This window comes from Rhipicephalus sanguineus, chromosome 4, assembly GCF_013339695.2.
Source record: "Rhipicephalus sanguineus isolate Rsan-2018 chromosome 4, BIME_Rsan_1.4, whole genome shotgun sequence".
Classification (NCBI taxonomy): Eukaryota; Metazoa; Arthropoda; class Arachnida; order Ixodida; family Ixodidae; genus Rhipicephalus; species Rhipicephalus sanguineus.
Genome location: NC_051179.1, coordinates 27,829,634 through 27,854,104, shown reverse-complemented (window position 1 = coordinate 27,854,104; position 24,471 = coordinate 27,829,634). Strand labels below are relative to the sequence as shown.

At 46.3% G+C, this 24,471-nt stretch overlaps 2 protein-coding genes across 2 annotated transcripts in view; one reads left to right on the top strand and one right to left on the bottom strand.

Moving 5' to 3' along the window:
• Positions 1-24,471, top strand: part of LOC119389686 (sodium- and chloride-dependent GABA transporter ine-like) — a 272,940-nt gene that overhangs the window by 143,177 nt on the left and 105,292 nt on the right.
• The window catches only part of LOC119389688 (uncharacterized), a 51,582-nt gene that overhangs the window by 8,882 nt on the left and 18,229 nt on the right, over positions 1-24,471 (bottom strand). The window contains exons 3-7 of the mRNA XM_037657050.2: positions 18,671-18,782; positions 11,053-11,146; positions 6,409-6,463; positions 3,971-4,111; positions 201-361 (exon numbers count right to left, since the gene is read on the bottom strand). Of these exons, the coding sequence (XP_037512978.1) occupies positions 201-361; positions 3,971-4,111; positions 6,409-6,463; positions 11,053-11,146; positions 18,671-18,782 (563 nt within the window). The remainder of the gene's footprint in view (positions 1-200; positions 362-3,970; positions 4,112-6,408; positions 6,464-11,052; positions 11,147-18,670; positions 18,783-24,471) is intronic.

Here is a 24,471-nt window from a genome sequence, read left to right as displayed (position 1 = left end):
TGAGTCTATTAGAGGTAACAAAGCTAGCAGCAAGAAAGAGGTTTAGTTCTCAAATTTTTCTTATGTGGACCCTTCCACTGCAGTCTTAGCGCCTGTACAACCAAGGGCACTGTGTCTCAGTTTACATTGAATATGACTGTACTTTCGTGGCTCAACGACAACTAGGCCCAAAAGAGGGCTCTTCTTGGACACATGCTCACCTGCCTGTCTGCTTCGTGGCCTGCCTCATCAGCTTTACTCAAGTAGAAGCGCATCTTGTCGACGAATCTGTCATTAAGCTCTTCAACGATGTTGAGGGTGCGCTTGCACAGGGCTTGACCAATGGGGTCAAAGAAGACAAAGATGAGATCAGCCATCTGACCTGCAAAACGAAACCAAAGGCAGAGTTTCAGAGCACAAAACTTTACCAAGGTCCGAACCAGATCGGGAAGCCTACAGAAGTTCTAGCACCTTTTGGCATGTAGAGCACCAACCCCAGCACAACAATAAGAATGTTATAAGGAGGTGCCTCAATACAATGAACATGAACGCAATGAATTACCAAATATAACAAAGTAGTGAATACAACTTTACAACTTCCCATTTTGTTACTACAGTAAAAGCTCATTCATTCGGCCTTCGTTAATTCAGAAATACACATAATTCGGACGCATTATCCGGTCCCGGCCAGCATATACACTGTTTAATGGTGCCAAACTCTCGTTAATTCGATCATATTTGGCCACAACCCGGTTAAATTCGGACGATCCCGGGAGCGCACCGAGCTCAAAGTGCCACAAATGTGCGGCGCAAAAGGGCGGAAACTAGGGGTGTGCGAATATTCGAAAGTTTCGAATATTCGTCGAATATTACATTCGAAATATTCGTATTCGATTCGAAAATCGTGTATTCGAAAAGTTTCGAATATTCGATAACTTCGAATATTAAAAAAAATCCAATATGCGATTCGATTATCATGCATAAAATAACTCGTCTTCCACATTTATGCTGCGTTCGTATCGCTAAAAACGTTGCCGAGAGGAGCGATAAACATCGTAAGTACACGGAGGCACGATATCTGCCTGCGACGAGCGCCCCAATACGTATGATTTATTGCTGGTGCATCTATGACGTGCAGCGCTGTTGGCGATCATGTAACCGTACATTTTCAATATTATGCGGCCGTAACGTGCCGCACTACCACTCGTTCACTATGCGGGACCACTTCTGAAGGACAGTGACCCACGTGACTGGTGGCGGACTGTAGGCACCTTGAGATACCCCAGTCTGGCAAAGCTTTGCCCCCATGTAACTCCCTATACCAGCCACACTTCTGTTCCAAGCGAGCGTGCCTTTTCAGTGGAAGGGGGGGGGGTGTCTGTTACAAGGGAGCGCCTGCTGCCTGATCATGTGGAGCAACTCATATTTCTTCGTGATAACATGTAGTCATACTTTCATTGTGCCGTGATATTTGCTTGTGTTGTGATGTGCATTGTGCTAGCCTGGACATGGTATTCCGGAGATAGCAGTGTATGTTGTGTTGCCAGTCAGGCTGTTAATGTTTTTTTTTTCTTGAAATAGCTACGTTTTAAATAAAATATTGTTACTGTGAGGGCATTTTTCCTTTGATATTCGATATTCGATTCGATATTCGAAGGTAGATATTCGTATTCGATTCGTATTCGAAAAATTTGATATTCGCACACCCCTAGCGGAAACCTCATTTGCAGCCAGCCGAAATGAGGCGACACAGTCCGCACTGCCATCGTCATCATTGCGAACCACACGGTAACGACTGGAAGGCCAGAACGCTTAATGACTATTTGTGTTTACCACTGTGTGTGGCACCTCGTTGGCCATGGGCATTCGTAAAGGTGTGGTTGCCATCCACAATCCCATTTTTGGCGACCAAGGCTTCAGCAGCTATGGCGAATTTCTTTCGTTTACCGGTGAAAAGAGTATCGTCACTTGCGCAGGGTGGTGGTACATAACAAGGTAGGGGTGCAGAGCACGTTTTGGGCTAGCTAAGACATGGATTTCTTGTGCCACGGTAGCATTGTGAAAGAAGCAGCAGGATGACGAAAATTGCGGCTTTTACCCTTCTCTTATACAAAAAAATTACACCATCTCCCGCTAAAGGGGACCATGAGGCGATGCGAAGCCGGAGCACTTGCACGATCGCGTTCCGTTGGCGTTCGTTGGGCATGCTACCGACCTCGCGTCGTGGAACGCGAAGAGGGACGCTACGCGCGTCATATCTTCCATCTAGCCTGGCCGTTAATTCTCACAGGGCGAGCGGGGAACGCGGCCGACAGGCAGGCGAGAGGGGGGCAGCAAAGGAGAGGAGAGAGAAGGGGAGGGGACGCGCATGCGCTCGAGCTCATCGCGGCGTTGCGCAGGAGAGAATTTTGGCATGTCTAGCCCGCGTTTCAGAGGAAGAGTGGAAAGGGGGAGGGGAGAGGGGTATGGGAGAGGGGAAGGGGAGAGGGAAAGTGGAGAGGGAAAGATAATAATAATAATATAATATCTGGGGTTTAACGTCCCAAAACCACCATATGATTATGAGAGACGCCGTAGTGGAGGGCTCCGGAAATTTCGACCACCTGGGGTTCTTTAACGTGCACCTAAATCTAAGTACACGGGCCTCACACATTTTCGCCTCCATAGAGGAGAGGGTGAGTGGAGAGGAGGTGTGTGGAGAGGGTATGCGCATCGCAGTAAGGGTGGTCACGCCGCACACCACCACCACCGGATTGAGCTCGGCCTTAAGATACTTCGCATCTAAATAAGTACAGCATTTATGTATACATAAAAAAAATGAGTGTGTCAATGCAATAGACATTTGTTTATTGTTTTCTTGATACTCTCGATAATTCAGAATTTGGTTAATTCGGACATTTCATTTGGCTCCATGAAATCCAAGTTAATGAGCTTTTTGCTGTACTAGCATTAGAATGCAGTACAGATCACAGTCGACATAGCTGGATATCACTGCAGTGCTTCCAGATAAGTGTTTTGAAAATAGCAAAAAATGTATTTACTACTGCACGCGTGTGCGTGTGTGTGTGTGTCACTCACTACTCTTGTTTGTATTATATAAGTGCTGAAAGAAGCCATTTGGCACACTGAATTCCATGCAGATGGGCAACGGCTGCTCAAAATGAAATAAAACTGAAATTTAACTGAGTATGTAAACCGTTTCTCACCACCGTTAAATATCACCAAGTCACTAGCAACTTCTGGTAACATCACGAGTTAATTAGTACATACAGGTAACAACTATTAGATATAATGAAGCTATTTTCATGTGAAATGCATCTTTATTATGACTTGGTTTGTTTATATAAATGCAATCTGTAATAATTTGTCTACCCCTTCTATAGCACAGAAAGATGTTTCAGTATAAGAAGCATACTAAGCTATTCCTGCATGTTAATGTGCAAGCAAAATACGGAAATGCCATTGCTATACAGCAGCTAAACTAATATGAATAAGTTTGGTTGTACATAAAACCACTGGTTAAGTCCTGCCAATTGAAAAAGATTTTTTTTTCACTCTGAAATAGCCTAATCTGAAATTATTCTTGAAGAACAAAAGCATAAGATCTACCCCGTTCTAACTGTGCAACATAAATACACATTTAAATGCATTAGGCTGCACATACGATGGAAATGAAGCCTTCACAAAACTCGTACAAATGAAACAGCGATTTCGTGCAAATTACAAATGATCATCACATTTGCTCATTCTTGTTTACAAAAGTGAAATACCTGTTTCTGGTACTGAGTTAAAAAATCGTTACACAGCATACTTGTTTTTTTAATCTACTAATCCCTGGCAATCATGCAATACCATTGAAGCTCTAAACAAAAAAGCTCAGCTTCTGAAACGCCACTCTAGAAAGTAGTGGTACTTTTTGTTTCACACCCTCAATTTAACTTAGTAGTGTCGCGAGGCATATTATATTAGGGAAGAATGTTCATACACTCACCAAGCCAGAGGATTGTCTTGTTGACATCATACGGATACTTCATGTCACCGTCGACCAGTCCCGGTGTGTCGATGAATGTCACCAAACTGAACCTCTTCTGCCTCGAGGTGGAGATCTCCGTGGTCAGGTAATCCACCACACCTAAAACAAGGCATCATGAACCCACAATGTGGGAGGAACGAAGGAAAATTAAGAAATCTGAAACTGACCGTTCAAAACTGCAGCAAAGCCAAGCCACAAGCCTCTTCACAAGTTATAGTGCAACAATTCAAGCACTGACATTTGTTGAGGGGCTACGTGCCCAACCGGTGTACAAAACACTGTTGTGTAAAATTTCAGTGACTAACCTAGCTCAAAGCCAAGTGTGTATACATACATATGTATATATATGTTCCAGGTCTGTTAATTACTAGGCAAAAAATGCATATGCTATTCAAGCTTAAGATTAGGCAAGTGGAACGTCATTATCTTTTACTGATCTGCCACGCAAGATTCGCAGCACCATGTCTTCAAAACTCTAGTTCATTTTCCACTCAGGCTAGTCGAAACTCTGTGCTATAATAAATCCTCATTAGAAACATAAAACTTCGATAGCAAATTGCTTGGTCTAGGCAAATTGCAGGTCATAAAGCGTTCAGATGAAGGACTTTGATGACAAACAGATTATAGTTTCTTATTTGTTCACTGAGGCAATTAACTCTTATTTTTGTTCATGATAGCCAGACAACTGTACTGTATGACTAGACAGAGTAAAAATTTAGTATACTGCTCAGGCAAATGCAGGATTAATAAAGAGAATGCTGAGAGTGACATTGTATTCCATTACAAAACCAAGATTGTCTACATGCAAACATCAGACCAATGCAACGATGCATGCATGTACAGGAAACAACAAAATCAAACAACACAGCAAATGCAAAAAATCCACACAAGCACCTACTTGATGCAAAAAAATTAATGAAAAGAAACGAACGTGGGTGTGTCTTGCAGGAAGGGGGTGCCGCTTGCGATGGGAGTTCAGCAGGAAACCAGCCCTTCATTGGGCAGCTTGCCCCATTGAAACAACAAGCCAGCAGCCCAAAGATGGGCTAATCCCCGTGTGAACGTGCTTGCATCCAGGAACAGCTTTTTCAGGCACACACAACACACATATGCGCAGAACCAAGGGTCCACAGACAAAAATGTTCAAGCACAACACAAACATGAAAGGAAACAGAAGTGCAGCACGCAGCCGAGGGTTCGATGAAATACCGTTTGGTCAGGTTTAATTAATAAGCAGGTCACTGACCAATGTCAAAATAAAATAAAATGACGTTTTGGGATCCATACGAATTCCTTGTTCACAATGAAATGACAACTAAGCAGCTGCTTTTTATGTAGCATTGAGCGCATGGCGCAAAGTTCAGGAGTACACGTGGTTTAGAGTGCCAGATGATGCATTGATTGTGTTACTTGTTGTCTAAATTATTAGCGATTCGAGATTGAGCCTTGTTGTCAAATTCTTCTCTGTGGCCACGATGCTTGCTTTGTCCCAGTTCATCTCATGACCCACCTTCTCATCATTTTATTCAACAAAACGTCATTTTATTTTGACATTGATCAGTGACCTGCTTATTAACAAAGCATGCCTTTTGAGACCGCATCCTGCTTCCACAACTGCTTTCTACTCTCACTGCAATACTGATCTATCAGAATAAGCACACCGGGAGTTATGTAATTACAATAAAGGTGGTAAATGTGTGTTTTTAGTCATACTTATTTTAATGTTCACCGTCATACGTACACCTCTCCTATTCTTTAATTTCATGACTGAGATTACAATGGTCTTTAGGTGTCAACACTGCCAGGAGACAGTTATGATAGTGTGCATTTTTATTTTCACCTTCTAAAGTTGCTTCCCCAAGCAAATGTTCACATTAGTGCCTGCAATCTACACTACGGTATGGCACTTCTACGAGCATAGGCGATTTTCTTTTTAGTAAGAATTTCCTTTTGATTACCATGACAGTTTGTGACGCACTGAGTAAAAAATAAAAAAATAAATGTCAAGAGAGGTAAGAAAGCTTCAAAAGCTGTCAATGCAACAATATCACACCACAGTTATGGAAAGAGCAACAATATTTAACCAGAGAAATATGCCTAGTGGCACATTCTGACTAGCACTTCAGCTGACCTAAGGCCTGCAGTTTATCTTTTTTTTACGATTCAAAATTTGCTTCCTTTTCTATCATGACAGTCCATATTAATACATATTGAGAGCTATTTTTGTCTCACGCAATAAAACAAAAAAAAGAAAAAGTGATCCAGGTTACAATAATTACATGGTTTGGATTTCACACTTTCTTTTTCATTTTTAAACTGCTCTTTCCTGGAACCAGCATACAGCAGTTAATGCAATGAAGTAGAAGAGCTCCTAGCGTCAGAGATCATAATCTCACCTTTAATCTTCTGTAGCGGCTTGAAGTGTGGGTAGAGGTGCAGGGTTGCATTTCCCTGAAATGAACAATGACAAGACAAGGCATTAATGATCGTAGCATTATTTACATCATTACAAAGCTAAACAACATGAGAGCAGCGGGTATCACACACAGTGCCATTACGTGCTTCCTCAGTGTGTTTGCACAACTATGTACAAATGTGAGGTGCTCGAGTGTGATACAACATATAAAAGCACCACTGCCTCTCTACTTTCCTGTATGCCTTTCTCAAAATAGCTTTTTTTTTTCTGCGCTAGTAAGTACAGCTTAGGAAGTGAGAAATCTGACAAAGAATTTGCCACCAGGCAAGCACACACCTTGTTATCTGATAGTGCTGTCACATGCTGTATATTTCTTCAAGCAAAGCACTGATCCCATTGCAAAGGCACGTAATACCAATTACAGAGTCATAGGTCAGCAAACTCACTCATGAGTCGACTCACTCAGACTCAGATTGAGCCGTGAGTCTGAGTGAGTCAGGCTGAGTAATAATTTCGTGAGTCTGAGTTCGGGTGAGTAACATTTCGTGAATCTGAGTCCAAGTGAGCAATATTTCGTGGATCTGAGCCCGAGTGAGCCCTGAGGGCAAAATATATTTCATGAGTGAGTCTGAGTGAGCTTCACACTTCTTTGCCGACCTATGGTCCTATCTCTCAACTTCAGCATTACTATCAGCCTTATGACGACTCCCATTCATTCTCGTGTCCACTTACGCATACTTCAAAGCACTAGCGTTCATACGCCATTTCAATATTTATTGATCAGAGGCGTGAGTTACAGAGGGGGGCCGGGTGAGGGGGGTTTCACTTCCCTCCGGCAAAATCTTTCGCGGGAAGTTTTTGATAAAAATACCTCGTGTGAGCATCTCTTTCAATAAAAATGTCCTTACTGGGGTTGAATAATTGATAACTCGTAATTGAAAGTAGGGGATCAAAACGTGCCAAGTAGAGCACCAATTATATGAGATATTGATGTTAAAGAGCTGTGACACTACAGTCAAAAAAGTTAATCATACGCTAATGGAATCATGAGTCGACTCACTCAGACTCAGATTGAGCAGTGAGTCTCGAGTCTGAGTGAGTCCGAGTGCACAATATTTTGGTGAGCTTGAGTCCAAGTGAGCCCGGTTGAGAAAAATTAAGTGAGTCTGAGTCCGAGTAAGTCCAGATGAGGAAAATTTTGGTGAGTCCGAGTGAGCCTTAAAGGCAAAATATATTTCATGAGTGAGTCTGAGTGAGCTCCACACTTTTTGCTGACCTTGCAACAGTGCATACAGCACACTAGAAGCGCCTCACAAACCATTCTGCTTGCTACTACGCAAAATGCTGCTCAATATGTGCTACGATGTAAAGCGAGACATGTTAAATATGTTGCCACATTCAAGATGAAAATGTACAAAAGCATCAATGACTGCATCCTAAACTTTCTTTAATCTTTAAGTGACTTGCTCATATCTTGATCATAAATGACTTGCTCATAGATGTCATGAACATTATAAATCGATCTGACTTAAATATATCATCACAACTATTTTCTTTCTCACTTTTTTGCTACTACACACAAATAGAGAGAATAAGATGTCATGCCAAAACAGCTTAAAGAAGGTGCTTAATCAGATGAACCCAAAATATGATGAGGAATCAGAATGAAATGAGTGAAAATCACCACTCCCATTACACGACACAAGTACAGCCTATTGTAAAAGATACAAAGGTCGGCCGTTTGTTGTTGGCAGTTGGCAGCTGGCCATGACCTTTTTGCAATTTGGTGTGCAAATTCTTATTAGTGCCATTTATTTACACTGCACCCGAATGAAAGCATTGTGTGCCTCAGCGTGACACTCTTATCACACCTCGTTGTTATCTTATTACTGACCAATAGATAAAAAATGGATTGTTCCTATCACTTAATTATAGGCAATGACGCACAAAGGTTCTTCCGTCAATGAAAATACACACAAGTTCTGTGACTGCCATGTGCTTCACCACAGGAAATCATGGGAACTTATGAGATAAGCACGACAGTTGGGTCTTATCTGATAAAAGATCGGGCATTATCTGAGATATCTGCCCGACGATGCCGTTTATTATATTTCTGCTAAAGATGGATGCCTCATTAGCCAGCTTTTATCGTAACGTCCAGTGCGTCCAACGATAAATGGCCATTCAATTTCGCTCAACAAGATAAGGGTCGACAGGTAACAATGCACATCAGCAATAGTGCTCGGAATTCTGGCGCACAGCTATCAAACCAATATATCTGAAATCGAGCACAACTGGCCATGAAGGTGGGAAGTATTAGGGGGCGGTACGGGGCTCAGGTTTGTGTGACCTGCTGGTTCCTCTGTATAGCTATGCTTTCTGACACAGCTCACGACAGCAGTATCTAACTGCTACAGCTTCAGCAAATGCTAGTTGCGCACTGTAACTCGGATATACAGGGTGCCCCAGCTATCTCTAGCCAGAGTTTACAAATATGCCGACGCACTCTATAACAATGCGACCAAATGCATGTTGACGACTATTGCATGATGTTAGTCACTATATTTTTTATTGTCTTCTTAAATGTCTAATTAAACATTTTTATTTAACTAACCTTTGAAGCAATGAAGATGGGCGAAAAATTCCTATGAGAAAGTTGTAGATCGGTTCGCAAAATGTCCGATTATACAGTTTCTAACTTTCTACCTATTAAGTATTAGTGTTTGTTTTTTTATTACTACAGATGCCCGAGAAAATACGAAAAAATACCACGTGACCTACCCGCTTATGCGCCGTGATCCCTAACCTTCCGCGGGCAAACTACCGTAGCAGTTGGCCGGGTGTGCTTCCTCGACAGGACAGCGGCGATGGTGGTGGCCGTGCGATGACGCACGTTTTTCCAGCGCAACACAAGCGATAACCGCCGCGTCAGCTTATCGCTGTCATGAACTGTTGCGAAGGAAGCATATCGTTTGTACACGAAACGTTAGGGAGCACTGCAAACATGGCGCACATAGGCGCGCAAGCGGGCATGTCACGTGGTATTTTTTAAATGCGAAGCATTTCTTAGCGAACTTCTGCGACTTTGAGCGTATCTATCTATCTATCTATCTATCTAGCCGCCTACGACTTTGTGCTCTCCTGGCCGTTTCGTTAATCGGATGTATAGCAAAATTGGTATGGCGTAACATGACCGTATTACGTACACAAATAACTGGTCATAACATGAAAATCATGACATGTATGTCATGAACCGCATGATTTACATTCCACGGCATTGGGGCTCTAATTTCATAGATATCAAAACTGGTTATGGCGTGACAAGAGTTCATGACGAACATAATGACAGGTCCTAACGTGCAAATCATGACACGCATGTCATGTGCAGCATGATTTACATGACATGGTCTCGGGGCGCCAGCAGCCGTTTAAATGAATGGATATACACGAAAACTGGCATGACGAGACATTTCCGTATGAAGAATATAACTGCCACGTGGTAACATGAAAATCATGATATGCATGTCATGTACGACATGATTTACATGCCACGCTCATGGCGCACTCACGGCCGTTACGCTAGATTGATATACACCAAAATTGGTATTGCGAGATGCGACTGTGTGAAGAACTTGAATAACAGTTGGTAACACGAAAACCATGACATGCATGTCATGATTTACATGCCACGCTCGTGGTCCATTCGCGGTCGTTTCGGTTGTTTGATATACACCAAAATTGGTATTGAGCGACGCGACTTTACGACGAACGTAAGTGAGAGGTGGTAACATGAAAATCATGACATGTATGACATGTGAGACATGATTTACATGCCACGCTTATAGCGCACTCGTGGCCGTTTCGCTAGACTGATATACGCCAAAATTGGTATTGCGCGATGTGACTGTGTGAAGAACATGAATAACAGGTGGTAACATGAAAACCATGACATGCATGTCATGATTTACATGCCACGCTCATGGTGCTTCGCGGTCGTTTCGGTAGTTTGATATACAGCAAAATTTTTGTATTTCGCGGGCATCTGCAGTTAGCAGAGAACCATTAATACCCAACATATATAAAGTTAGAAACTGTCTACTCGGACGTTTTGCAAACCGATCTACAACTTCCCGATTGAAATTTTTGGCCAGCTTCGTTGCTTCGGAAGTCAGTTAATTAAACATGCCTAATTAGGCAATTAAGTGGAAAACCAATAATAGTGCGACTTACTCCATGCAATAGTGAGCAGCATGCATTCGGTCGCGTCATCACAGAGTGCGTCGGCATATTTTTAAACTCTGGCTAGAGATAGCTGGGACACGCTGTATAGATGACAGCATATAATGCGCGCAATTAGTAGTCTGCAATATCGCGTAATCCAAGCATACATACACATGCGCAATCGCTTGTGCGCAATAACGCACCGGGAAGCGCAACCCTGTTAACACCAGCGACCTATCATGCAGACACACCTCGCGAGTTCTTTAAAAACGGTGCTGCGACACGCATACATTTTATAAGCGTTCCCGTACATGCAAGAACACAACGCATGCAGTTGAGGACGCTTAGATCACACACTCGCGGCAAAGTTCGTAAAAAGTCACGCGCATCGGTGCGCACTTACGGTGAGCGACTCTCGCTTCTTCCCGCTGGTGACGAGCGCGAAGCCCTGCGTTTCGATGGCGACCCCAGTCTTCTGAACATGTTCCTCGATGTACCTGCAGAGTAGTGCCAGCAGGTAAGCGCAACTGTTGCACCGAAAAATAAAAAAAAAGTGAAGCGCGAACACCGTCGTCAAAGGAACACCGACGAAGGTGGTACTATCTAGCGCACGATCACAGCAGCAAGTAAGCAGTAGCTGGAGGACGAAGCCGCACAACAGATACAGCCCGTCACTTCTCCCGCTCGCACACAGAATCCCGGACGAAAGACAAAAAGAAAAACGACGAAGAGAAGGGAGAGAGAGAGAGAGAGAGAGAGCACAAAAAAAAAAAGTCGGGGCTACGCGCGCGCGCTGCTTCGCTTCGAAACGTACGCGCTCGCTGCAAGGTCCTTTCGAACGGCACAATGCGATTACAGGTTGCAGCGACGGTAGTCGGCACGCCGTACGAACAGTTGTTGCTTGTAGGCTTCCGACGCTGCTTCACTACCAGCGCAAGGACAGGAATATCACGAGATTCCACGTCCACCAGCGAGAAACGCACACAACGCAGGACGCGCGCCTAGCAGACGACGACAGTGTGACCGCAAGCGCCGCTCGCAAACAAGAACTGCGTGTGCGCTCCTGCGCGCGGCGCGGCGCTTGCAAAAAAAAAAAATGAATAAAGAAGAAGGGGAAGAAAGAAAGAGAGGGCATTCCCGTTTCTAGGTTAGGCGCCATGCATGCAATGCACGGGGAGAGCTCGCGCTGCCTGCCTGCCTGCCTGCCGCTGTCTTAGCGCTCTACTTGCGCGAGCCAGCAAGTCGGCTTTTCATGCGCGTTCGTTGTAACGGATCCGCGCCGCCTAGCTGCGTACGCTGCCTTGCGCGGAAATGTCCTCTCCTCCTACCAACAGTAAACGTCAGCGGCCCGTCAGGAACGAGTGCGTCGCACAATGCTTCCTCGGGCGCCATATGAGCACAAACGTTTGACGCAGCGCATTGAGGCAGAAAATTCGTAAATATATATATATATATATCGAGCGACGACTTACTGGAGTTCGATGACACCTCATCAGTGACCCGTCGTCGCAGCATCACACGTAAGCGTCTGCTAAACGCACATCCATCGTCTGTCAAAACGCGCGCACTATATGCACCAGCGCTATTTCGAATCGTCACACATCCGTCTTCTGTCCCAAGGCCTTGCTTTCGATAATATTCCACGCATCGATGAGGAAATCGCCGCTTGCGTGAGTGAGCTCGTAAACTTCCGCTAACCAAAATCGAACCTAACGAAATGTTTGTCCACGAAATGCGAGCTACGAACACTCGCGAACGCAACTCTAGAGACAGTCTCACCGGAGACATCGAGAGAATGATGTACTACAACTCGCAAAATGAATGAACAATGTCAACTACTCTCATCGGGTCGACTGTTGCTGCTGAAGTAACACCGCCCGCTGGCTGAGCGCTAGCTCGCAACACTAGGAGCGAGAGATAGCGGGAGAGAGGGGAGGACGGAGAGGGACAGAGTGGAGAGCACAGGCAACTACGCTTACACAGGAAGAAGGACAGCGCTCACATTTCACACGCCGCGTTGTCGGTGCTACGAAGAAGACGAAACCGCACACGCACATAAAGAAACGCGAAATTACACCGTTAGCTGGCTCGTGTCCGCAATGCCGGACGCAGCGTACTTCTTTTGCGAAAAGAAAGAGGCGGCCGCCGAGTCCTTTCGTCTCTCCTAGCGAATAAGCGAGGAAGAAAGATGTGAGCGACGGCGCGACTGCTCGAGCAAACGGGAACGCACTTACACAAATGCACATCATCCGTGACCGTCCTCCTCTACACCACGGACACTGGCGCAGAAAAAAGAAAAAAACAGTCCGGTTGGCTGCTGGCCTCCTCTTCACGAGATGGACAGCACATCAACGTGTACGCAGACACACGGACGAGACCACAAAGTTGAGAGAGAGATAGAAAAAAAGGAGGATCGATTCTCTTCTTCCTGCTTCTTCGGCTTGTCCGTTTTAGACAGGTAGTAAAAAGAAACCGTCGCTACTGGCAGCGCGCGCGAAGAACCAGCGAGCGGGGCGCGCGCCGATCTGAGTGTCAATCCATTGGAGTTCATGCAGACGAAAAAATATATACATAACAAAAGCCGCCCGTTCCCTAGAAGTACCTAGGGCAGCAGCACGCTTCCCTAGATGCGCGCGCCGTTTGTGTCGTCTGCTTCTAGCGCTTTCACGGACTCTAGCATTACCTAAGGAGGAGGTGACTCTTATTTCACTTATTAGAAAAACGCAAGCTGGAAAAAGATGCAGGTAAAACACCACCGCAGCCACCATTCATAACAGCCGACGTTTGTAGACCCGAAAGTCGCGGGTTCGATCCCTACCGCGGCGGTCGCATTTCGATGGTGGCGAAATGCTAGAGGCCCGTGTGCTGTGCGATGTCAGTTCGCTTTGAAGAACCCCAGGCGGCCCAAATTCCGGAGCCCTCCACTACGGCGTGCCTCATAATCATATCGTGGTTTTGGCGCAGTTTTGGCACAAATCCCACAAATTATTATATTAGTCATTTTTAGAAAACATTAGCCGATATCAGCAAGCACTACAGCCTACATTCGTCGTATCCCACTACAGGAAGAGAGTGGAAGAAGCGCAGAAAGACGATCTTCGAAACCCACGCATTTGCAAAAGTCTCAAATGAAGGAAAGGCGACTCGAGCAGAGTTCAGGCGATGCGTCACGGATACGTGCTGCGAAGATCAATCAATCACTGCCAATTGTGGCGACAAATATTAATACAACGGGTTGTCATGTACCCATGCTCACTGGTGCCCGTACTCAGTACGTTCAGGCACTTACAGAAAGCCCCGTTCAGCGTGTGTCACATTCGGTGGCGTATTTGTTCCAGACGTGTTTGATTCGCTAAGCAATGAAGCAGGTTTCCCTCGCGATGACTGAGAAAAAACACGACCTGTCGATTCAGCGTTTTCCTTTACTAACGGGTAAAAAGAAACAGCGGATGTCGTTACGTAGGCAGCTGCATACTAAGCGAAGACTATCTTAGTATGCCTTCACGACTGCAGTTTGAAGAGCAATTAGTGCTGAAAACCCCCCTATTAGGCATTCCGCACCGAAGTGTACGTGCCACCCACCGTACGTCCGGTCGAATGTCCGGCGAGAGAATCAAAACAACCCCTCCCCCCGAATCCCCTCAAGCGTATCGCCCAACATGCGAACTGTTTCTAATTTCGAAAAAATCCCGCGGATACGACATAGAGAGCGGGAAGTACCTATAGTCGTTTACAATCTAAGAAAAAAATGACAGATCCGCCCACGGAACTGCAGCGCGTCTGCCCTTCATCTGCGAAAGACAGTCGTGCTAGCTGGTTTCCGCTCGAACCGTCAGTATTTTTCGCGGTTAATGTAAACACTAAGCATATTAAGAGTTAAAGGTTCGTTGTTAGCGCCCAAAACATTACGTCTGGCTGGACAGCGATGTCAGAATCTCCGACGAAATTTACCAGGACGTTTAAGTTTCCGACATAAACCAGCGACACAAACACGTGTCTGTACGCGAAAGTCAACTACCGGAACCACCCGAGAAGTGCTTGATGTCACGGAAATGAGTAAGCGCTATTGGATGGAGCATTTAAACAAGTTCTCTGTGGAACGAAAAGCGATGGCTGTGGGCGGAGCTGATTTTTTTTTTTTTATTTTCTTTGCTTACGTTGCAACCGACTATAGTGCACACTTTTTTTTTTCCATGCTTGTTTCACCACACGCCGTTCTTGGGATATAACATAATAAAGGCGTCGCACGGTGTCATTCCAACTGCGATCGCGCCCGATCGGTATCACGTTTATCGATCTCAGTTGCCTTGTTTGCTCTAGATGCGGAAGTGAGCCAACAGCGGTCAAGACATTCGATCGCGCGCGACTCGGTCACGATCGCAAGTGACCGTCGTATGACACGTGACTGAGGCTTTCCCTAGCGCAGATGCGAAGGTTTAGCAGACAACGATCACGCGTGCATATGTGGGCACCGCGCGATGCGGTATTCTTTTTCCTTCGGTAGGCGTTTGTTGTTGCCCCTACCGCGTGACTGCTTGCAACAATCCTGCCGTTGTATGCGATTTCTCTCTCTCTCTCACACACACACACGGGGAAATGTCAGGCGGCAAAGATAAGAAACGTAAGAAGCAGCGCCCGCCATCTCTCCTCCTCCACATGCAGGAACATGGACACATACACACGCACAAACTCGCCTTGCGGGCACGCAACAAAAACCTCTCTCCGCGGTAGTGCAGGCAGGCGGGCAGGAAGGCAGCGGGGCAGGCGGCGATCGCGAATGTAGGTCACGCAAACCACCCTCGCGATGCAACAACGGACACCGCGCGCGCCGTTTCACTGCGAACGCCTTTTTAACGACGCCACGAGCTAGTTGAGAAAAACTGACTTCCCGTTACATCAAAATCCGACGCCCAAAGAGGTCCTCGATCTTTACGGCTTACTGACCTTACTGCCACCTGTGAACAAACAGATGAACTATTATTTCGCGTAAATATTATATCGCGGCAGCTAACACCGCGATTCTCGAATCAGAATACAGGTGGCGTAGAGTGCAGCTATTTTCTTTTGAAAAAGAAATCGTAAAAAATTCGTCGCTCGTCGATGACCGCGTTTCGTGAACGGAGCTTTGCAACTGGTGTCATTTGAGAGCTGCGGTTCACTGGCCGGTCGGACCAGTAGGTTGCCTGGAACGGCGCGACCGATCGGAGCAGCTGCTTTAATACGTACAGCTGTTGCGTTCTACGATGGGAAGCGTTTTTTTACTGTTTGCCTCGAGAGGGCCGCGCCGTTTGGTCCTCCACGCAAACGCAGAGGGGTCACGATCATGCGGCCACGTCACAATGAGACAGTTCGCTATGCGTTATATATATATATATATATATATATATATATATATATATATATATATATATAGGTAGAGAGAGAGAGAGAGAGGGGGGTACCCTGTGTCCTGAATTGAGTTCTAACGATAGAACAGGTTAGCCATTACTACTACGTTCGGCCAACTGCCATCAGAATAGCATGAAGGAAAACAAACGTTTGTTTACTAATAATACGTCAGACGACGGCAGGGTACAGAATATTCGTTGCATGCCGACTGCAATGCATGCAAAGCACAGTCGAGGTCACGAATCAACCCACGCATTTTCATTCTCGTCTGATGGTTGCATTATCTGTGTGCTGTGAGCTATGTGGCCTATAAATACTCATAAAGTTCGAATCGTCGACTTTGGCATATGTTTTATATAAGCGCATCTAAACCTTTCAAGTATGGGCATACCATACATTCGGCGGTTAGCACGCCAAACGCGACAACTGGAACAGGTTAGCGCAAAACCTTTCAAGGCAGACATAGCATTATGTTACATACAGCTGCCCAACATACAATCATGGGATGTAGCCGTGAACCCCAAAACCGACGTGCAACAATTTTCTAGCCAAGCTGTCTCTCACTAACTGGCCACATTAATATGTACGTTTAATTAGAGATTGCCCCCTAAACTAACGCTTTCGCAGTTATCTATTCAACGCTCAACAGCTATCATTTGTCAGACAGGGCAGGAACTAACGTAAAGCTATATCGGATCTCAATACCGACTGTCAGCAGTTCATACTGATGTACAATAACGGGCAGCCAATACCGATGGTGAATGCCAACAGAAGCTTCAATGTTAAGGATCCCTAGTATGAAAGGCCCGCATATAAGAACCCTTGGTTCACAATGATATAGTCAATATCGTGGACTGTTGACCATATCCAATGCCAATACCAATTGGCCCAAACACCCTACCAACGAACGGTCGAAGTTAGTCATTAACAGGAGTCAACATGAATTGTCAATGATACTGGTCGTAGAGGTCGACGCGACAGATAACTATTACGGCCGGTTAATAAACCCAGGTGAAATTCTGTCTACTGGTTTCAACTGGTCCCAGTTGGAAGCCAACAGGTGTACTACTGGTTTCAAATGGTACAGGCAAACATAATCACAAACGCCGATATCTATTACGCGCATACAGACAAACTACTACAGTTTACTCATTATTAACGCGGCTAATTACAAACGTAATTGTACTCGTACGACCGCTCCCTTTCACGTGATTCAGAGTTCCACAAACCGTTCACCTCAGTCAAATGACGAAGCGGTTAAATAGGTGTCAGCCGAAGCTATCGCCCTCTGCAGCATACCATCACGCGGCGAAGGTTCGTGTGAGCGTATACACGGGCAACTGACCTTTTTGCCACGTCCAAACGCGCGCCGCGACAACACACAACAAACAGTCAACGGTCGTCGTTCCTGTTGCGTCGCGAAATACGAAACCCGCGCAGCCTTTTCAAACGCACGTACTCACGTGCAGACACGACACAACCGAGAAAGAAACGCGCGCGCCCTCTCTCGCCACTTCGGCTTCCGCATAATAGGCGGGTGTTCGGTGGCTTCCTCGCACCATCCATCAATCTTTCGCAGCTGTCACACAGACAGTATAATGCGCTGCGCCGCTGTACACTCACACACATGCACATGCATGCAACAACGCAACGTTTCGCAGCGGCTTCCCTTACTTCATCATTTATTTTTTCGACAGCGAACGTGCATCCCGCAAGGCCAACGACACTGAGGACGTGAGCAGTTGTTGTTGCAGACCTGCGGCTCAAAGCCCCTGACTCACTTTTTTTTTTCTCGCACATGCGTACGTGTACCCGTTCCAAGCAGGCAACACCGAACGCAATTAAACGGCACGATAATTATAATAAGTCTTTACTCGTTAGCTAAAATTGAATAGCATATATAGCAGCCACTTTACCGTGTTACAGTCGTATGTTTTTTTTTGTTTTTTTTTTTTTCATCTATTAGACTCTAGCGTCCAGGCTGTCACTCCCTTCTTTGTCTTCTTCTTCATACAAGCACCTATTTTTATAATGTACAGTTACCCACGCCTCTGACTACTACTGCTCTATCAATCCCTTCCCCGATTTTTTCCCCATCAATATTTAAAGTGTCTATTGCTTATATCGACCGCTGACCAGTTAATGCTGCCATCCACACTGAAACCTATAGATCTTCGGAAAAATTCCCGCCTTTTACGGGTTTTGTTGGGTGGATATATACTGGCATTCTACTGTAATACAATGACAACCAGCCACCCCCTTCCAATTCCGCAACCTTTCCCCCACTGGAATGCAGCCGTCGGGAATCGAACCCGTGCCATATAGTACCCAGCATCGTGACTCAATGGTTACGGCAGTGGGCAAAATTGTAAAGTGTGACAATGGGCAACAAGGGAGGGCAACGGCAGCAAGGATTTAAACACACCACCCCAAAACCCCCTAACACCTCCCCCCCCCCCCCCCCCGCCCCCGGGTATTCCAACAACCCCCTAAAAATTATTCCACACCAACCTCCTAACCACCTCCCTTCTGGCAGACAGGCATTCATTCATACCTCCTCGCGTTCCGGTAACAACCCCCAATATCGAAATTCTGGATAAAACTCTGAACGACAGCGCGTACTGTACACGTACCAGTTGATGAAGGTGCTCTTGCCGGCCGAGTGGTTCCCGATGAGCAGGACGACAATCTTCTTGCGCGGCGGAAGCAGCGTCTGGCCCAGCGACTCGGCGATCTTCACCAGCCCTGTAGCACGAACGAAGGACAATACATGTAGAAGCGATAACCAAGAGAGGTATAGTACACAGCTTTGAAAACACCGGACAGCGTCACCAAGGCGCCGTTCTGCAGAGTGCAAGGCGGTCGTATACGACAAGAAGAATGGCAGACAATCACTGGATTGAGATTAGATGAAGACAGTTATGTAGCATGTTTTTAGTCTTTGTGAAATATTAGCTGGCGCGTTGTGAAAATTCAACCAGATCATTAATGTTCCGATATAATTAATGTAAGTGCACGAAATAATTAGAATAATGTTGCGCAATATTTTTGCTTATTTGCACAAAAATGTTTCCCACTTTGCACTGACTATGCAACTGGACTGAGTAAAGCGTCAAGCCAAGGAAAGCCTCTATTCCAAAACAAGTTGAATTCGCGGTACGAAATTACAGATTGCTTGCACCAAAGTCGTTGAAGCGGCCATGTCGGAGCACCAACACGCGGTTGGAAGCTATGTTCGTGAAGTCACGCGAACCTTCATCAGTACATCGCGCGCGGGCTCTGTCGTTATTACAGCACAGATACCAATAAAGTTTCCGGTCGCGTCTTTATCATTGAAGCAGGTTACACGCAGAAGTCAACATGCCGCGTTGACGTCACCGTCACCACAGGCACGTCAAGAATTTGTGTACGTGACGTCACGTGAAGGCTATAAATATATTTACAAATACCGCGCAAAAGTGGGTAGAAGGAGTTCTTGCAGGAAATCATTGTCTCACAGAATCATTGTCTCATCGCTAGCCTCGTCAGCCACGACAACAAACCTAGAAAGAAAACAGCCAGAATTCCTCGGCTACAGGTCACGTCGAGTGATTCCTCACCTTTAGTCACCCATTAGCGAGAAAAAAAAAAGGGGGGGGGGGCGGTATGGCGTGACAGCGTGAGTAATCCATGCATCTTCGCGGACAGTCTACGAGTTATAAGACGCGCGTTTGCCTTTTGTCTCGTCTTTTCTTGCGTTATAGTTACGAGCAGCACTACCGAAGCCTGGATCCCAGCTCACAACTTAATCACGAGGAACTTTACGCAACCAAACCACGACATGATTATCACGCATGCCGTAAGTGGCAGACTTCGGATCAATTTCGACCACCTGGGGTTGCTTAAACTGAAACTAAAGAGAAAAAAGAAGCTTTTTCTCATATTAGTAAATTATTATTTCAAAATTACAACATCAACACGCTTGCCGCAAGAAGACGCTATAGGTGAGCGATAAAACGCGCAAAAAGAAAATGCGGGTGGCGACGGTACCTAAAAATTCCCGCACCAAACGTCGCGGCGTCATAGATTTTGGCAGCGTCTACTAGGTTATACGTAGTCGACAATCAGTAAAAATAAAGTAAACTGTCCTCTGAATGGGCCATAGACTTAAAGGCCAACTCCGGCGATTTTTCGAGGTCGATGGATCTCAATGAAATTCGCTGGGTACGTTCCTTTGAAAGTTTCCGTCATTTATGCCAAATTACAGGCTTGAGACACGCGCAGATTGTTTGCAAATAAATTTTAAAGATTGTCTGCAAACGCCCTCCCGGTTTCCCACAATTATTGGCAACATTGCGTCTGTGACGACAATACTGTTAAGGCGACGGAAGTGACGCAGCCGAGGGCACCGCTAACTGTCAGTATCAGACGCGGCACGGTCAGTCGCAGACATTACCGGTGATGCGCGGCGTGCTCACCTCTCCACTGTGCGCCTGCTCGTCCCGGCTGTCACAGTAGTCACAGTTTTCATACTCCGCGCCGGCGTGACCGGCATGCCTTGCACGACTTCCGGTTCGTAACAACTACTACGTCATACGGAGACAGTACACTCGGTTCGGTTTCGGTATTGCGCCTTTTTGCTAATTAAAAATTATTTTCGAATTTGCTGAGCATTTCTGCTATCGGGCGCGTGACAAGAGTGTCTCAGGAACATAAAAGCACCATTACCCTGACATGGTGAAAAAATCGCCGGAGTTGGCCTTTAACATACCAAGTTTTCGCAAATTTCGCTGAGCCAATGTCGCCAAAATCCGAAAGATACACTTTGAAATCCGTGACGCCACGTGCAGCGACTTCGGCGCGATATTTAAAAATGAAACTTTGCGCTTGACTTTCTGCTCTGTTAATAAGCCTATGAAGGCGAAATTAACGGCTTTAGAATTCTCAAGAACAATTTACAATCTATACCGATTCATTGTTTCAATTTAGCATCCTTTTAACGTGCACCTAAATCGAAGTGCGTGGGTGTTCTTGCAATTCCCCCCCCCCCCCCCCCATCTAAATACGGCCGTCATGCCCGGAAACCAAACGCGCGTCCTCGCGACACGTTATTCTGTCCATGCAGTTACAAACGATTACAAAGGCGGGTTTTCAGATTCCCAACTTACTGCGTGAGATTACTCGTGTAGTGTTTACGGCGTTCAACTAAGAGGAGATAGCAACACTCTTCTACATGCAGACTACACTGGCGCGCCCTTAACTTCAAATTCAGCTTGCGTAAACTAAGCACGCGATATATGCATGCCACCCACGTTTCAACACATCCGTTGGTTGGCGCACGCGTCATCCTGTCTTCGTTGTAAGGAGCCTTTTACGGCTCAAAACTTCAGAAAAATGCTAGAGCACGGCGATACTTAATATAACAATAACATAGGGGGCATCGGGGGCGTAGCCAGAAATTTGGGGGCGGGGGGGGGGGTTCAACCAGAGTTTGTTCAGTCTGAAATTTGTGTGTTCGTGCGTGCGTTCGGGGGTGTTGCTGAACCCCCTCAACCCCTGGTTACGCCAGGAAGGGGGGGAGGGGGGCATGAAGTCAACTGCCAATCGTGCAATAAAATTTCTGTACGTAGGCTTCAAGTGAATCACGTCTATACACCTATTCCACCGGACATACGTCACGAAAATGCGGTGGCGCTGTCGTCGGGCGTTTAGTTTCGCGCGGTAGGCAAAAGCCGCTGTGCCTACCGCAGTTTCTGCCGTGTTTTCGCTGGTGCGTGCGCTGTGTGCCGTCGTGCAACGAACAAAAAACGGTCTACCGACGAGATACGTTGCGGTTACTTACGCAGAAAAGCACAAAAGAGGCGGAATAAGCTTCTGTCCGCTTTTTTTTTTTTTTTACGAACACCGTCGCAAGAAATTGGCCGCAGCTGCTAAACATGAGAACTCGTCTGCGACGCCGGCTCATCGGTTATGTGATAAAAATTGAGCGGTTTGGCGGCTCGTTTTACCTAACGAAAATGATTAGCTTTATCAAAAGTGTGTCATTATTACATCCCGCACCACATTTTTTGGCATTTAGCCTTGTGTGGAGCCATTGGAAGCATGTCTACCTACATAAGCGGTGGTAGCTTTGTAATATGCGGAGAATTCATCACGACTGAAAAATGTCGAAACCAGAAGGGTCAAAAGGATTTTGTAGTATTCGCGTCAACTAAAGTCGTGGCTCGGTTCATTAACGCAGCAGCGATCGAAAGCACGACTTCGGCTACACTTTTTCAAATTTTATGCGGCTGCGATGACACACGCAACACAAGTGCATTGGACACGGCTGTTCTGGCTGCGATTCATATTAACACATTTCCAAGTCTGTCACACTCCACAGGCGAACTGCAAGCGTGAAATGTTCCGACTCTGCTTACGGGCTGTAGGCCTTCGCGGTCTCGACTTCAGCGTACGGGCAGAGCCGCGACCCGCGATTGGTGAACCTGACAGATATGTAGCAGCCTTGTCCATGACATGCAGTAATTGTTTAATACGTTATCGCAGCTCTATCGCCGATTAAAGTGTCACCGAGATCGCCTTTCACTTCAGAATGAGTAACTTACCCGGCAAATTTGTTTATGTGCGAGGATTTACCGTAACGATTATGGACCTGTTCGTAATGTTACTCCGCGCATTTTCATACGGTATCAAAGAGCGTCTTGCGGGGCTAAGAGGCCCGTTCTTGCATCAGTTACCAAATTAACACGTACAAGTGTACTACAGCAGTGTCGATGGCATTTCGTGAATCAGTCACATTCGTGGCGTCAAGATACCTGATGTTATGGTGAGGTCATCATAGGTAGAGTTGCACGTCAACAGTTTTTATATATTTATTTCAGAGTCCTTGTTGGGGCCACGAAAACTTCCTCTGTCGCGGCCGCCCTGCCGTCCCTTGTAAACACGCGGGAGGCGCCCCGACGCGCGGTGCTCGGAGGCAGCTTTGCAGCTGCTGTGCCAGTTGGGCTGGGCGGAACCTACGCGCCGCGACGTCGCTACAAGTGCCTCACTATGTCGACGGCGCCTACCGCTGTTTACAAACATGGAGTAGGTCTATACTGAGATGTCGAAGGTAGCGTCACCGCCATATCTATCGCGTGATAATAGTAACATAATAGTAACAGTAATAATTCTGGGGTTTTGCATGCTGAAACCACGAAGTAATTATGATGCACGAAATATCGGGGTCTTGGGGTTAAATCTGACGATCTGGGGGTTCTTTAACGTTCACTTAAGTCTTTGTAAACGGGTGTTCTCGCATTTCGTCCACATCGAAATGTAGCAGCCGTGGTACAGTGCACTCTACCCGAGTTCGGAAATCAGCCGTTGTCGCGACGTCGGACTACATCCTTGCGCGTAGGAACACGCTACTGTCATGATCAGCCTGACTACGCCCACTGCAGGGAAATGGCCTATCCCATGTTTCGCCAATCAACTCGGTCATGCTTGCCACGGCCACGTTATCAGCGCAGGCTCCTTAATATCATCTGGCCACTTATAACTTTCTGCGTAGGAACACGCGCGTACTCAAATCGCTCGCTGCTAACATTCGACCGTGCTGCACACATCTACAGCGGAACGCGCGCGCAGAAATGGCAAGCGCCGCCGGCACCGCGCGCACTCACACGCTTTCGTCCGCTGAGAGGAACATTTTAGAACGAAAAAAAAACAATAACGCTACAGTGTTACGCGGCCTTGAGCCACAGCGAAACCGTTAGTCACAAAGACATGCACGTCGTTCGTCGTCGAACTCAGCGCATCGTAAGGCGCTCGCTGGACCGTGTCGAAGCGAACAGGTCGGCGGAGCGTTTGCGCAAAATACGCCGAGAAATGCGCTGACTAGACGCCGCGGGCGGGAGACTCATATCGCAACGCGGTGTTGTTGCCCCAGCTGCACGGCTTTCGGATGTCTTATGAGGCGCGCGGACGACGAGACGGTAAGGGTGCCGGAAATACGAGCTGCTTGTCGCGGCTGTATATCTCGGCGTAAAACTGTATCGAAATGCGAGCTTTATGGCCGGGAATCGTACCAGCGTCCTCGAGCTTACCATGGTATCTGCTAATTAGGGACGTAGCCAGAAATTTATTTCGGGTAGGGTTCCAAGCCCCTTTATATATCTTCACGCGTGTATGTAAGTACATACAAAATGTAAAAATTTTATGGGGGATGGGGAAGTGGGGGGAGGAGCCCCTGCTGCTATAAGCTACCGGCGGTTCCACAGGCGATCTGAGAACGCGATACTTGTGTCACTATTGCATCTTCCGTATTTCGAAGCACCATTATTATACTAGTATATCGTAAACAGTGGCTAACATGTGCGGCTCTGGAGAAAGTTACAAGCGTATATATAAGCTGCTGGAAAACTTACCAACCCCCGCCGCCGCGCTGAACTGAACAATACGCCGATACACACAG